Consider the following 12,979-nt stretch of genomic DNA (forward strand, 5'->3'; position numbering starts at 1 on the left):
TAATGGAAGCAATGGGTACAATTAGAAATAAAATAAGTTTACAATTAAATTATTTTAATGTTAAAAAAATAATGCAGAGAATTGTTGGATTCCAGATCGTTCTTTAGATTTAGAAGCCAAAAATTGATGAGCTCTTGCTTTAATTTGTACATTTTTCTATAAAAAGTCGATGAAGGCATTTCTGAAAAGATGCATGAAAAGGTTTAGGTTTTTCTCTAAAGGGTCATATGCAATTACTTACTCGCTTCTACAAGGTGTGTCTATTAAATAACGAGACTGATGCTGCTACAAAAGAACTATGCATGTGCCAAATCCTAACGACCGGACAGCTGTGCAGCGTAAAGCCTTCTCTTTCGATTGCAGCGTCTCACGTGTTTGTAGAGAAATCTGTCTGACCGGAACCGTCGTTTGTGTAAGAGGTGTTAGTTTCGTTTTGCCGAAAACATGATACTACACATGTAGTAGAGCAACGAATTGTCGTGAAATTTCACATCAAAACTTGGGTAAAACCGCTACTGAAACTTATCTTTTATTAAAAGAAGATTATGGTGATGAATGTTTATCACGTGCGCAAGTTTTTTTGAGTGGTTCAAGCGTTCCCAAGATGGCCGAGAAGACGTCGGAGATGATGACCACCCGGGTCGCCCTTCCACGTCCAAAACGGATGGAAATATCGGATTATAATTAATCAACATTATTACCGCGAGGTGCTTGCTCAACTCCGTGAAAGAGTAAGGAAAAAAACGACCCGATTTGTGGAAGAACAAGTCACGGGGTTCTCCATCACAGACAACGCGCCGGCTCACACTGCCTTGTCTGTCCAAGACGTTTCTAGCCAAGTACAAACATCCCAGTTTTAGGCCATCCACCCTTATTCGCCTGACCTGACCCCGTTGTGACTTTTATCTGTTACCCCCAAAGTCAAATCTGCATTAAAAGGAACATGGATTTCAGTCCGTTGAAGCTGTGAAAGAAAAAGCGGTATGCGTCATGCAGGAGCTCACAGAAAAAGACTTCCAGCACTGTTTCGAACAATGGTAAATTCGCATGGAGCGTTGTAGGGATAGGGGAGGGGTGTATATTGAAGGTGATAAAAACTAAATATGTATAAATTTAAAATAAAATGTTTTTACAGCAATAGTCTCGTTATTTGATAGCCACACCTCGTAGTTGCCAGAAAATTCTATAACTCCTAGGAATACCGCAAATACTCGTAAACGTTTTGGCGTATGGCTAGGCTTTTGTAATTGAGACGGAAATTGAAATTGATGTAAAATGTTACTACACCAAGTGGTGGCGTGTCTAAGTTTGTTTACTTGATCATATTATCTTTTACATTTATACATTTCTGGTATCAATATCTTTTAGATGCTCTTTATGGAGAACATTAACGGTACCTGAAACGTGAAGCACCATTAAAAAAAAAGGTTTTGTATTGACGGTTTTCTATAGCCATTGACGAACGAACATCCTTTCTCTTGTAATTTAAGACCTGGCAGACGCAGATCAATAGAATTATGTTATTGGCTCTATTAATATTGAACCATAAAGTTCTCTTTTTTTACCTGAAGAAAGATTTTTATCAGAATGGAACTACGAAATGATCAGTGGTATCACTCATATAATGTTACTATTAATTTAAAAGTTGATTAAAGTTTGTCACTTTCAACTTAAGGAACTAAACTAGGAGAAATTCTAGTACGAATGTTATCTTTTATAAAGTAACATTAAAAAATTAAAGTAATGCAAAAATGGCCCGGATTCCCAGATTTAGCATCATCATCTTGACTTCTAGGATCCATTACTGGATCCTGATCGCCTCAAGAATTGCTCTCCACTCATCTCCATCCCGGGCGAGTCGCACCATCTTCACTAACTCTGTCATCCTCTTTAATATAGGCGCCACGGTAGCCGAGCGGTTAAAGGCGAGACCTGTAAAGCTAATATTTTATGTATTGTGGTACTGGGTTCGATCCCCGGTCTAGAGGTCTTGGATTTTTATTTACTGGTTAATAAAAGAAATTTACAGTAAAGTATGTTTGTTAGTCGCCTCCGTCCACGACACCTAGTTGTAGTAGTTAGACGTAAAGCCCAGCCTGAAAAAAAAAAAAAATATAATTTAATATTTGCCTCAAAGAAAAACAGTGGTTCATGGTGGACCTACCCTTCATGAAGCCACCCTGGTACCGTCTCATCGCTCTATTGAACGAAGCTTGGTGTATCATTATGTACGTTAAGAAAAGATTTTGTACGCCGTTGGGAGTAAAAAAGGATAACGCTATAGTTATTGCAACTCTAGAGCATCATTCCTTGTTAAGTATGGTGCATATTATTCTTCTGGTATAGCTTCCTCCTATAGACGCCTTCATTATAATGTCATGCAATAGCTGCACAGTTTCTGGTCCACCGTGTCTTAGGAGTTCGGCCTGCATGTCCATCAACCCCTGGGAGCTTTATTATTTTTTTTTGGTTGCATGATGGAGTCAAGTACATCTTGATCGTCTGGTGGCTCTGTATCTTTCATGCTCCGTGTGGGATCGGGTGAGAATAGCCCACGGTATCCCCTGCCTGTCGTAAGAGGCGACCAATAGGGGAAAACGTGTACGGAAGACCGTCTCACCTGGAATGGTGTAGTAAGCCCAAGCCTGACACAAGAAGGGTGTAGAGAAAGCGTAAGTCATGAGCTGGGCATGGCTGGGTCAGTGACCATTCCTAGGCCTTAAAGCAGGAGACTCTATGAAATGGTAGCACGGGATCGTGAATCAGCCCGCTGGAGTTATGTCTCCAGGTTCACGAGCTGGGGAAAGGTTTCGTGGTGGTTGTGGTAAAGCAGGGACGATGGTAGAGATCCCCTTGGTCTACTGTGTGGGAGGAGGATGGTCGTTTAGCCTTCGGGAATAGTTACGCCACCTTCTCATTCACCGCAAGAACATGTATCTTTCATGATCCTCATGGAGATTTATAGTAATAATAACCTTCTTGCATTCTTTGTCATACCAATTAGATCCCCGTGTTTTTTCCTCCTGGTCTTAGATCCTCTTCAGCTACAGTTGTTATATCTTTTTCTCTACAAGCTTCCCACATTTGATTAGTGTGGTTCTCCATGTGGCATATTGGTCTTCGTATGCGATTATTAATCTAGGCATGGGGATCATTAAGTTTGGCTGTATTGTACTTAATTACCCTTTTCTTTCGTGTCTTTTCGTACGTTCGATATACTCGTGTCAGAGGGTACTTGACGCACTTTCCAATCCAGCATAGAAGCCATCTTTTTCGTCATCTAATGTGACTTCGGTTGGTGCTTAGCTGCTAAAAATGCTGTAATTTCTTCTTCCTACTCTCTTAGCCGAATATAGCATATTCTGGGGTCACAGGGCGAGATCGCCAGTTCGAATCCTGTGTATGACTACTTTTTATTTGTTAAAAAAATTGTTTATAGTGAAGTATGAGCTTCGATTCCCGTCTACGACACCTAATTGGTATTTGGACGTTAAGCTCCACCTGAAAAAAAATAGCCTATTATTTTATTTTTACTCGTGCTAGGAGCGTAAGCAAGTAATGGTCCGAGTCTACGTACATTCGCACCCGTAAAGGTACTTTCGTTAAGTAAGTTCCCTTTATGTTTGGAGCTTATCAACACATGATCGATGTGGTTTGCTAGTCCTCCCGTCAGGGGAAATCCATTTTTTGCTTTCTGGATTTGCTTTGATCTAAAAAATTTGTGCTACTTACAGACAGCCCCAAGGATGCTGCAAAATTTGACCATCCTTAATCCATAATCATTGGTTTCATCGTGCAAGCTATGAGCGCCTATCATTGGGTAAAGTAATCACGCTTTTCCAATCTGCGCATTGAAATCTCCAAGAAAGAGTTTTATATCGTGTCAGGAGGCACTTGACGCTTTTTTTCCAGCTCATCATAGAAGTCATATTATCATCGTATCTTTAGCGACTTCGGTTGGTGCGTAGACGCTAAAAATGATATAATTAAAAAACTTTACTCCTGGCCGAATATAGCATATACTGGGGCTTATAGGGTTTAAAGTGCATTTTACCTGTTGATTTAGCCGCTTACTTAGCACGATACCAGTTCCTAAAGCGTCCTGTTTCTCTCATGGCTACTGTAATAGATAGTTTTCTTCTTCTATTATGCCTGCTCCTAACCATCTCACTTCCTGAAGAGCTATAATGTCAGTCCGATAAATTCTAATTTGCTGTAGGAAAAAAAAAGAAGACATTACGTTAATACATCTAACCATAAACTACATACAGCATTGGTAATGAACCGTCTGCCGGAAGTTGACTGTTATCGGCGAGAAAATAAATAAAAGTAAAAAATAAAAAGTCTTCTAAAAGATACAGAGCTAAATTAAAAGAAAAATGATCTGATAATAAAAGAAAATATATAATTACAATATTAAAAATAAATGACCACGCGGACATTATGAGCACATATACAAAAAAAATCACCTACAAAGTAATAATATTGTATAATTAGTAATAAAAATTAATTTTTTTTTTTTTTTTTTTTTGGCGCATCAACAGCTGAGGTCATTAGCGCCCGGAGCTTTTTCCAGTGCACTGCCGGCCTCCGGACAGTGTTCTCTCGTTACAGACAACACTGTCCATCACCGGACAGTGAGCTGTAAGAAGCTCCTAGGAAGAGAAAATCTAAGGGTCAGCTGCTGGATTCGAACCCGGAATTAATTAATAATATAATTAGCAAGAACACAAACGATTACCTTGGCAATAAAAAATGAAAAAGTATCAGTAATGAATGACAACAGTAAAATATATGTAGTTTCAATAAAATGATGGTGTACATCTTCAAATTTTTGGAGTAAAAAAGAAAACATTTACAAGTGATTACAAGATAATTTGTTTGTTACACAGGTATAACCTTGTCCAAGCTGGATACGTTGGTCGGCCGGGTTCTGATCTGGCCGCGAATCTAGGTATTACAGCCCAGGATGACGTGCTGTTCGCCGTCTTCTCCGAAAGTGAACAACCAGAAGGCGAAGGATCGGCCAAACCCAGCCAGTTCTCTGCCCTATGTGTATACAGTCTGAAGGCTATACGGCGCAAGTTCATGCAGAATATAAAAACTTGTTTCAACGGTAGCGGCAATAGGGGACTGGATTTCATCTCACCAAGCCATTCTTGCATCCTTACCGTAAGTAAAATTTTTGTACCCAATTCTTTGCTGTGTAGAGCGTACGTCTAGGGTGGCTAAAAGCACTGTTACAGATTAAAACTGTCCGGTAGGACAGTTGTATGAGGGTTGATCGTCAAAAACTGCACGAAAAAGCGTAACGTTGAAAAATACCCAACTTTGATAATTTTTTTCTCTTTTTCTGTAAAAGATAAAATTCCCAAATTTTCTTCATAATATAGGGCAAATCCTCCTTTATAACTGTAATTTTGTCACAACAACCCAGATCTTATTAATTTCGGGAAAAAAGTTGCCAAAAATGAGCAAAAACGGTATTTTCAAAAATTGGTCTTCTTACCTTTTTATTTGTAAACTGCGTAGCGCCTAAACGCGTGAACCAATTTTCATGAATGAAGTGTCATTCGATTCGGAATTTTATGTAGAAGTGCCTTTTAGGGGGGTCACGACACTGTACATTCACAACGATTTCAATATCCCATTCGTGCAAACGACTCGCCAAGACGAAATATCAAAAGTTCCATACTGCTCTCTCTACTTGCTCTAATTCTCTCGTACTGTCTTTCGCCTCCTCTGACATTCCTACCAATTCTATTCGCCGACTGAATCAATCGCCAGTGGCCTCGCGACTCGACTAAACTAACTCTTCACAATGACCTCAACATCCCATTCGTACAAACAACTCGCCAAGACGAAATATTGCAAGTTCCAGACTGCTCTCTCCACTTGCTCTAATCCTCTCGTACTGTCTCTCGCCTCCTCTGACATTCCTAAGAATATTCTTCGCCAGACTGAATCGCCAGTGGCCTCGCGACTTCCTACTTGAACTAACCTCACTCTTCACAACGACCTCAACATCCCATTCGTACAAGCAACTCGCCAAGACGAAATATTGCAAATTCCAGACTGCTCTCTCCACTTGCTCTAATCCTCTCGTACTGTCTCTCGCCTCCTCTGACATTCCTAAGAATATTCTTCGCCAGACTGAATCGCCAGTGGCCTCGCGACTTCCTACTTGAACTAACCTCACTCTTCACAACGACCTCAACATCCCATTCGTACAAACAACTCGCCAAGACGAAATATTGCAAGTTCCAGACTGCTCTCTGTACTTGCTCTAAACGTCTCGTACTGTCTCTCGCCTCCTCTGACAACCCTAAAAATACTCCTCGCCAGACTGAATCGCCAGTGGCCTCGCTCCTTTCTGCACGACTAACTCTTCACAACGACCTCAACATCCCATTCATACAAACAACTCGCCAAGACGAAATATTGCAAATTCCAGACTGCTCTCTCTACTTGCTCTAATCGTCTCGTACTGTCTCTCGCCTCCTCTGACATTCCTACCAATACTCCTCGCCAGACTGAATCGCCAGTGGCCCCACTCCTTTCTCCGTGACTAACCTCACTCTTCACAACGACCTCATCATTCCCTTCATTCAACAACTTACTTTGTTACAGACAACATTGCCCCATCCCCGGGACAGTGAGCTGTAAGAAGCTCCTAGGAAGAGAGAAAAAAATCTGAGGGCCAGCAGCTGGATTCGAACCCGGGGCTTCCGCGTGGGAATCGAATATGCTAACCGCATAGCTATTCCGTTACCTAAATTTCTTTATAATTTTTTATTATATTTATGTATTTCTTTAATTGGTTGATTTGAGTTAGTTTTTCTTCTTTTTTTTTTAGAGTATTTCTAATCATATTTTTCCGAAATATTGGTGACCCCTTAAGTATCTAACGAATATTTAGATTCGATGTCTAACGGTAAGAGATAATAAAAATGAATGGAATTTTCTTGAACCATCCATCGAGATACACAGCTGTCATGATTTAGAATATTGCTTGGAAGTAGTGTATTGAGCACTATAACACGAGAGAGGAAAGAATTTTCAAGTCAAATAACAAAATAAAAAAATATAGAAAAAAAGAGGAGATTGGCATATTTGAAAAGGTTAGACGTGATGGTGTAATGAGAACGAGTCTACTAGCCGGGAGAGATAGCTCTCATAGAACGGCCGTTCAGACACAGCCTTGCCTTCGGCGAGGTCGCCTACACAAGCACCTTAGTCTTCCAAACTGTATATGACGCTCTTACTTACCAAGCTACCAGTATCTTATGTAGGCCCCACGGCCTGCATTATCACCACTTCCGGGATAATTAACCTCAAATTTCGTTGATTTTAATACAACACTGTGGGGTCTCAACCATATTTTCAAACACAGATTTTGTTTATTTTATTTTATTTTTTTACACATAAACTTACTGATTGAATTTTTTTTTTTAAATTTCGTTTTAACTGGAAAATTTCAAGGTTTTCCCGATTATGAAAAACAAATCTGATGTGAACATACTTTTATCTTTTTAAATTTGTAAGTGTAGGTGCTGCTATCCATAAATTTTTTCAATTTTGAGTTTTACGCGGGGCACTATTTTTTTTTTGAGCTTAATAATACAAAAAAAAACAGTAATTTGTCATTGAAAATGACTTTATTGTTTTTCAAAATATTCTCCTTTATGATCTAAACACTTCTGCATGCGTTCGAACCACTTGTCAAAGCATTTTTTCCATTCCGCTTGAGACACCTCCAAAACATGGTTTTTAAATGCATCAACGGCTTCTTCTGCCGACGAAAATCGTTGTCCACGTAATTTATTCTTGACGTTCGGAAACAAAATCAGGTGCCAAATCAGGACTGTACGGCAGATGTCCCATTAATTCGATTTTTTGAGTGCTCAAATAGTCGGTTGTTAGACGAGATGTGTGACAGCTGGCATTGTCTTGATGAAGAATGATCCGACGGCGCTTGTTTGTTTTCCTCATTTTATCAAAGTCTTCCGGCAAACTAATGGTTGTGTACCATTCAGAATTGACCGTTCTACGTTCCTCTAAAGGCACTGTTGCAATATGACCAGTTTTTCCGAAAAAACGGGCGACCATTTGTTTCGAAGTGTTTCGTGCGAACAACTTTTGTTGGATTTGGTTCATCTTGAATCACCCATGCAGTCGACTGCTATTTAGTTTCCGGCTCATACGCATATATCCATGATTCGTCACCTGTTCCAATCTTATACACGTCTTTTGAAGCACCGCCATTGTATTTCTTAAGCATTTGTTTACACCAATCGACACGAGCATCTTTTTGAGATTTTGTCAGATTATGTGGGATCCAACGAGAACAAACCTTTTTCACGGCTAAGTGATCATGCAATATTTTATATATGCTGGTGGAACTAATGCATAAGGTTGCCTCAATCTCACAGTATGTCACATGAAAATTTTGCATTATTAGTTTTTGCACAGCATCAATGTTTTCTGACACAACAACTGATTTTGGACGACCTTGCACGACTTTCGTCGGTGAGCGAACGACGACCACGATTGAATTCGTTATACCAGCGTTTCACAGTGGCAAAGGATGGGGCTTTATCGCCAAAAGTGGAAGTAAGTTGATCGATGCACTCCTGTCTTGATAATCCACGTCGAAAGTCGTAATAAATCATTGCACGAAAATTTTCACGAGTTTATTCCATTTTTTCGCTGAGACACAATTTTCAAGTGACTGTAAACAACACAAATCGCGCTCAAATAACAAAACGTTCTGAAGAAGGTTATGGTCAGAAAATGTCAAACTTTCAAGTGGAAACGTCAGATAGAACCAGACAACACTGTGTTGCCAAGGCTCAAAATATACGTAAGTAGTGCCCCTCGTAATAGATTTGCTTTTGTGTGGGATTTTTGAAGGAGTATTATTATTTGCAGTGAATTTTTATTATTATTATTATTATTTTTTAATTTATTTACGAATTCCGAAACTGCATACAATGATGCAACAAGCAAAAATACGAATTAAGTGAAAATAAACATGCATAAGCACGCATTGGCATAGTAACATGAAGGGGGGCGACCAACCTGTGATTACTCCAGTCGATCTCAGCCAATCTAGGAAGATCGACGTTAATATAGTTGAAGTGGTCACAGGGGCATCGGTCGAAAAAGTTCTGGATGAAAGATAGAGAGGATTGTAATGGAAAGCTAATTTGGCCGTAGGAGTTTTAAGTAGCAGGATTGGGCTAAGTCTGCGACAGAGGGAATATTTAGGTCTTTGGTTCTGAGGATTAGGGATTAGGCGTTTACTGTGGCCCTGATGATTCCGGATTGGAGGGTTTGCATTCAACTGAGGTTAGTTCTATATAATTCGAGTCCATGTGTCCATATACAAGGTGTGGCTATTAAATAACGAGACTATTGCTATAAAACATTTTATTTTAAATTTATACATATTTAGTTATTATCACCTTCAATATACACCCCTTCTCTATCCCTACAACGCTCCTTGCGAATTTACCATTGTTCCCAAACAGTGCTGGAAGTCTTTTTCTGTGAGCTCCTGCATGACGCGTGCCGCTTTTTCTTTCACAGCTTCGACGGACTTAGAAATCGTATTCTTTTTAATGCAGATTTGACTTTGGGGGGAACAGATAAAAGTCACATGGGGTCAGGTCAGGCGAATAAGACGGATGGCCTAAAACTGGGATGTTGTACTTGGCTAGAAACGTCTTGGACAGACAAGGCAGTGTGAGCCGGCGCGTTGTCTGTGATGGAGAACCCCCGTGACTTGTTCTTCCACAAATCGGGTCGTTTTTTTCCTTACTCTTTCACGGAGTTAAGCAAGCACCTCACCGGTAGTAATTTTGATTAATTATAATCCGATATTTTCATCTGTTTTGAACGTGGAAGGGCGATCCGGGCGGTCATCATCTCCGACATCTTCTCGGCCATCTTGGAAACGCTTGAACCACTCAAAAAACTCGCGCACGTGATTAACATTCATCGCCATAAACTTCTTTTAATAAAATATAAGTTTCAGTAGCGGTTTTACCAAGTTTTCTCTACAAACACGAAAGAGAAGGCTTTACGCTGCACAGCGTGTGCATAGTTCTTCTGTAGTTGCATCAGTCTCGTTATTTTAATAGCCACACCTTGTAGAAGCGAGTAAGTAATTGCATATTTTTCTTTTGTTCGTTGAGAGCGAATTTAGAGAGATTTTCAAGCAGTCTTTTCGGCATTTTATAATGGCGAAAATTAAATTACAAAAATTGAACACGAACCCAACACTTGCTGTGATAAGATGTAAGATAAAATAATGAGAAAGAGTATTTGTGTAGTAAATGGAGGAAAAAAAGTAAATTAGTAAAAGAGATTTGTAATTGGAGGTTAGAGAATTGGATCAGCGGAATGTTCAAAATAGCTTGGGACAGACATGTAGAGGCTAAGGATTAGACGAGGGCTAATCGCTTGTGAAGTAAAAGGGCTATTTTGTGTAAAGGGAGTAGGTTCAAATCAAGCGCGAATGGAAATAGTTAATAGGTATAAGCCATTTAACTTCTAGATTGAATAAAGTGTATAATTTCAATTTATTCCTTTCTTACAGCCATTCTGTCTGGAACTGTTACTTTTGTAGCGCGCCATTACTAAATTTATTTTTCAGTCGTTTTGTGTTTTTTTTCTCTAATTTTCGCTATCACTTTTATTAAAAATTTTATGGAAAAATTAAGTTTAAGTGTGTTCTATTGGAGGAATTTTTTTGTAATAGTGTTGTTGTAGTAGTGAAAAATCTGGTGTAAATACACATGATTTACTCCTGCTGCAGTTTACGTCATTCAATTTTCTCTGCACTCACAATTTGTACTCGTTTTGGATGACAGTTATTGAAATAATGGAGCAAGGAGTGTCAAAACTCAATTAAAACACGGGCCAATTGGATGCAACAGGCAGGATTCACGCTGGCCACATCGTATTTACAAATTTTGTTTTCGTTAAATTTATATTCTGAAGTGAGGTTTCAGGAATAATGGATAGGATAATTCAAACACCGAACAATTGCTTTTATTTAAACATTTATTTAATACATACAGGGTGCCCCAAGCTATATGGATACAGGGTGTCCCAAGCTATATGGATAACGACTTTTTCTCGGAAACTAAGATAGCTAGAAAAAAACTAAAAAATACGTGTTCCCTTAGTTTTTTGTTAGGAATCCAAATTTACTTTGTAATTTTTTTCGGTGCTTCCAGAAGCGAGATACAGGCACCAACTTCATTTTTTCAAATAGGAAGGTGCGGTTTTTATTTCAGAAATAGATTCCTCTATTTTTTTTAAAGAAAAATTTACTGGAACGGTTTTTTTCTGTGAGCGATATTTTAGAAGTTATGAATGAAAACATGATTCTTATAAGAAATTTCAAAATGATAATATTATAACGGTTTTTTGATTGAATAAGAAGAAAAGTACTATTTTATCATAAATTTTACTCCTCATTAATATTGCAGATCATGCTCGAAATGGCCTCCACAATTAGAGATGCATAGACATGCACTTTCCTGCCAATTGCCCCTTACTGCCAAAGAAGTACATTCGGCTTTAACCGAGTTACAGGCATCTATTATTCTCTGCTTTAGTTCATCTACAGATGCAATCCCTGTTTGATTCTGATACCTAGATTTAGAAATGCTTTTAGATAAGCAGAAATAAGGAAAGAAAGAAAAAAGTTATGAATAATCACCTTGTTTTTTAGGTATCCCCAAAGGAAATAGTCCATAGGTGTCAAATCCGGTGAACGAGATGGCCACTGAATCGTCCCCCATGTCGATAAAATACCATGAGGCATGTAAAGAGATATCTCGATAGGCAATTTGATGGGCATGTTATATCGACACGGGGGCTATTCAGTAGCCACCTCTCTCACAGGACTTGACACCTATGGACTATTTCCTTTGGGGATACCTGAAAAACAAGGTGATTATTCATAACTTTTCTCTTTCTTTCCTTATTTCTGCTTATCTAAAAGCATTTCTAAATCTAGGTGTATCAGAATCAAGCCGGAATTGCATCTGTAGATGAACTAAAGCAGAGAATAATAGATGCCTGTAAGTCGGTTAAAGCTGAATCTATTTCTTTGGCAGTAAGGGGCAGGAAAGTGCATGTCTATGCATCTCTAATAGTGGAGGCCATTTCGAGCATGATCTGTAATATTAATGAGGAGTAAAATTTATGATAAAATAGTACTTTTCTTCTTATTCAATCAAAAAACCGTTATAATATTATCATTTTGACATTTCTTATAAGAATCATGTTTTCATTCATAACTTCTAAAATATCGCTCACAGAAAAAAAGCTTTCGAGTAAAAGTTTCTTTAAAAAAATAGAGGAATCAATTTCTGAAATAAAAACCCCACCTCCCCATTTGAAAAAATGAAGTTGGTGCCTGTATCTCGCTTCTGGCAGCACCAAAAAAAAATTACAAAGTAAATTTGGATTCCTAACAAAAAACTAAGGGAACACCTATTTTTTAGTTTTTTTCTAGCTATCTTAGTTTCCGAGAAAAAGTCGTTATCCATATAGCTTGGGACACCCTGTATATTTTTAATTATTTAAGGCGCGTCAACGTCCTAAGGTTATTGGCGCCCGGAGCTTTTTTCAATGCACTGCCGGCCTCCGCACAGTTTTCTCTCGTCACAGAACAACACTGGCCATCACCGGACAGTGACTTCTCAGCCCATTATTCCTGTATTCTATTTTGAAGGAACATCGGAAACGATGGTGATCCCGAGCTGACTGCCGTCAGGCTAAAGAAATTCTTGGCCAGTCAAAAACGGCTATAGTTGGTTTTAGCAGGTCCCGGATCCGCCAGTTGGTTGAGTAGACATGCGAATTTAGCGTACCATCTTTTCAAATGCGGCCTTATCCAGTCACCAATTCGCGCCGGCTGTGGTGAGTCCAATGAGACTGTGCGGCTCTTTGTAGAGGT

General features: G+C 39.0%; 1 protein-coding gene across 4 annotated transcripts in view; it reads left to right on the forward strand.

Moving 5' to 3' along the window:
- Nucleotides 1–12,979, forward strand: part of PlexA (plexin A) — a 94,584-nt gene that overhangs the window by 35,301 nt on the left and 46,304 nt on the right. For all 4 annotated transcript variants that reach the window (XM_074138557.1, XM_074138556.1, XM_074138558.1 and 1 more), the window contains one exon: nt 4,893–5,172. In XM_074138557.1, the coding sequence (XP_073994658.1) occupies nt 4,893–5,172 (280 nt within the window). The remainder of the gene's footprint in view (nt 1–4,892; nt 5,173–12,979) is intronic.

This window comes from Rhodnius prolixus, unplaced genomic scaffold (assembly GCF_049639745.1).
Source record: "Rhodnius prolixus isolate KJV_2025 unplaced genomic scaffold, Rpr scaffold_11, whole genome shotgun sequence".
In the NCBI taxonomy this organism is placed as follows: Eukaryota; Metazoa; Arthropoda; class Insecta; order Hemiptera; family Reduviidae; genus Rhodnius; species Rhodnius prolixus.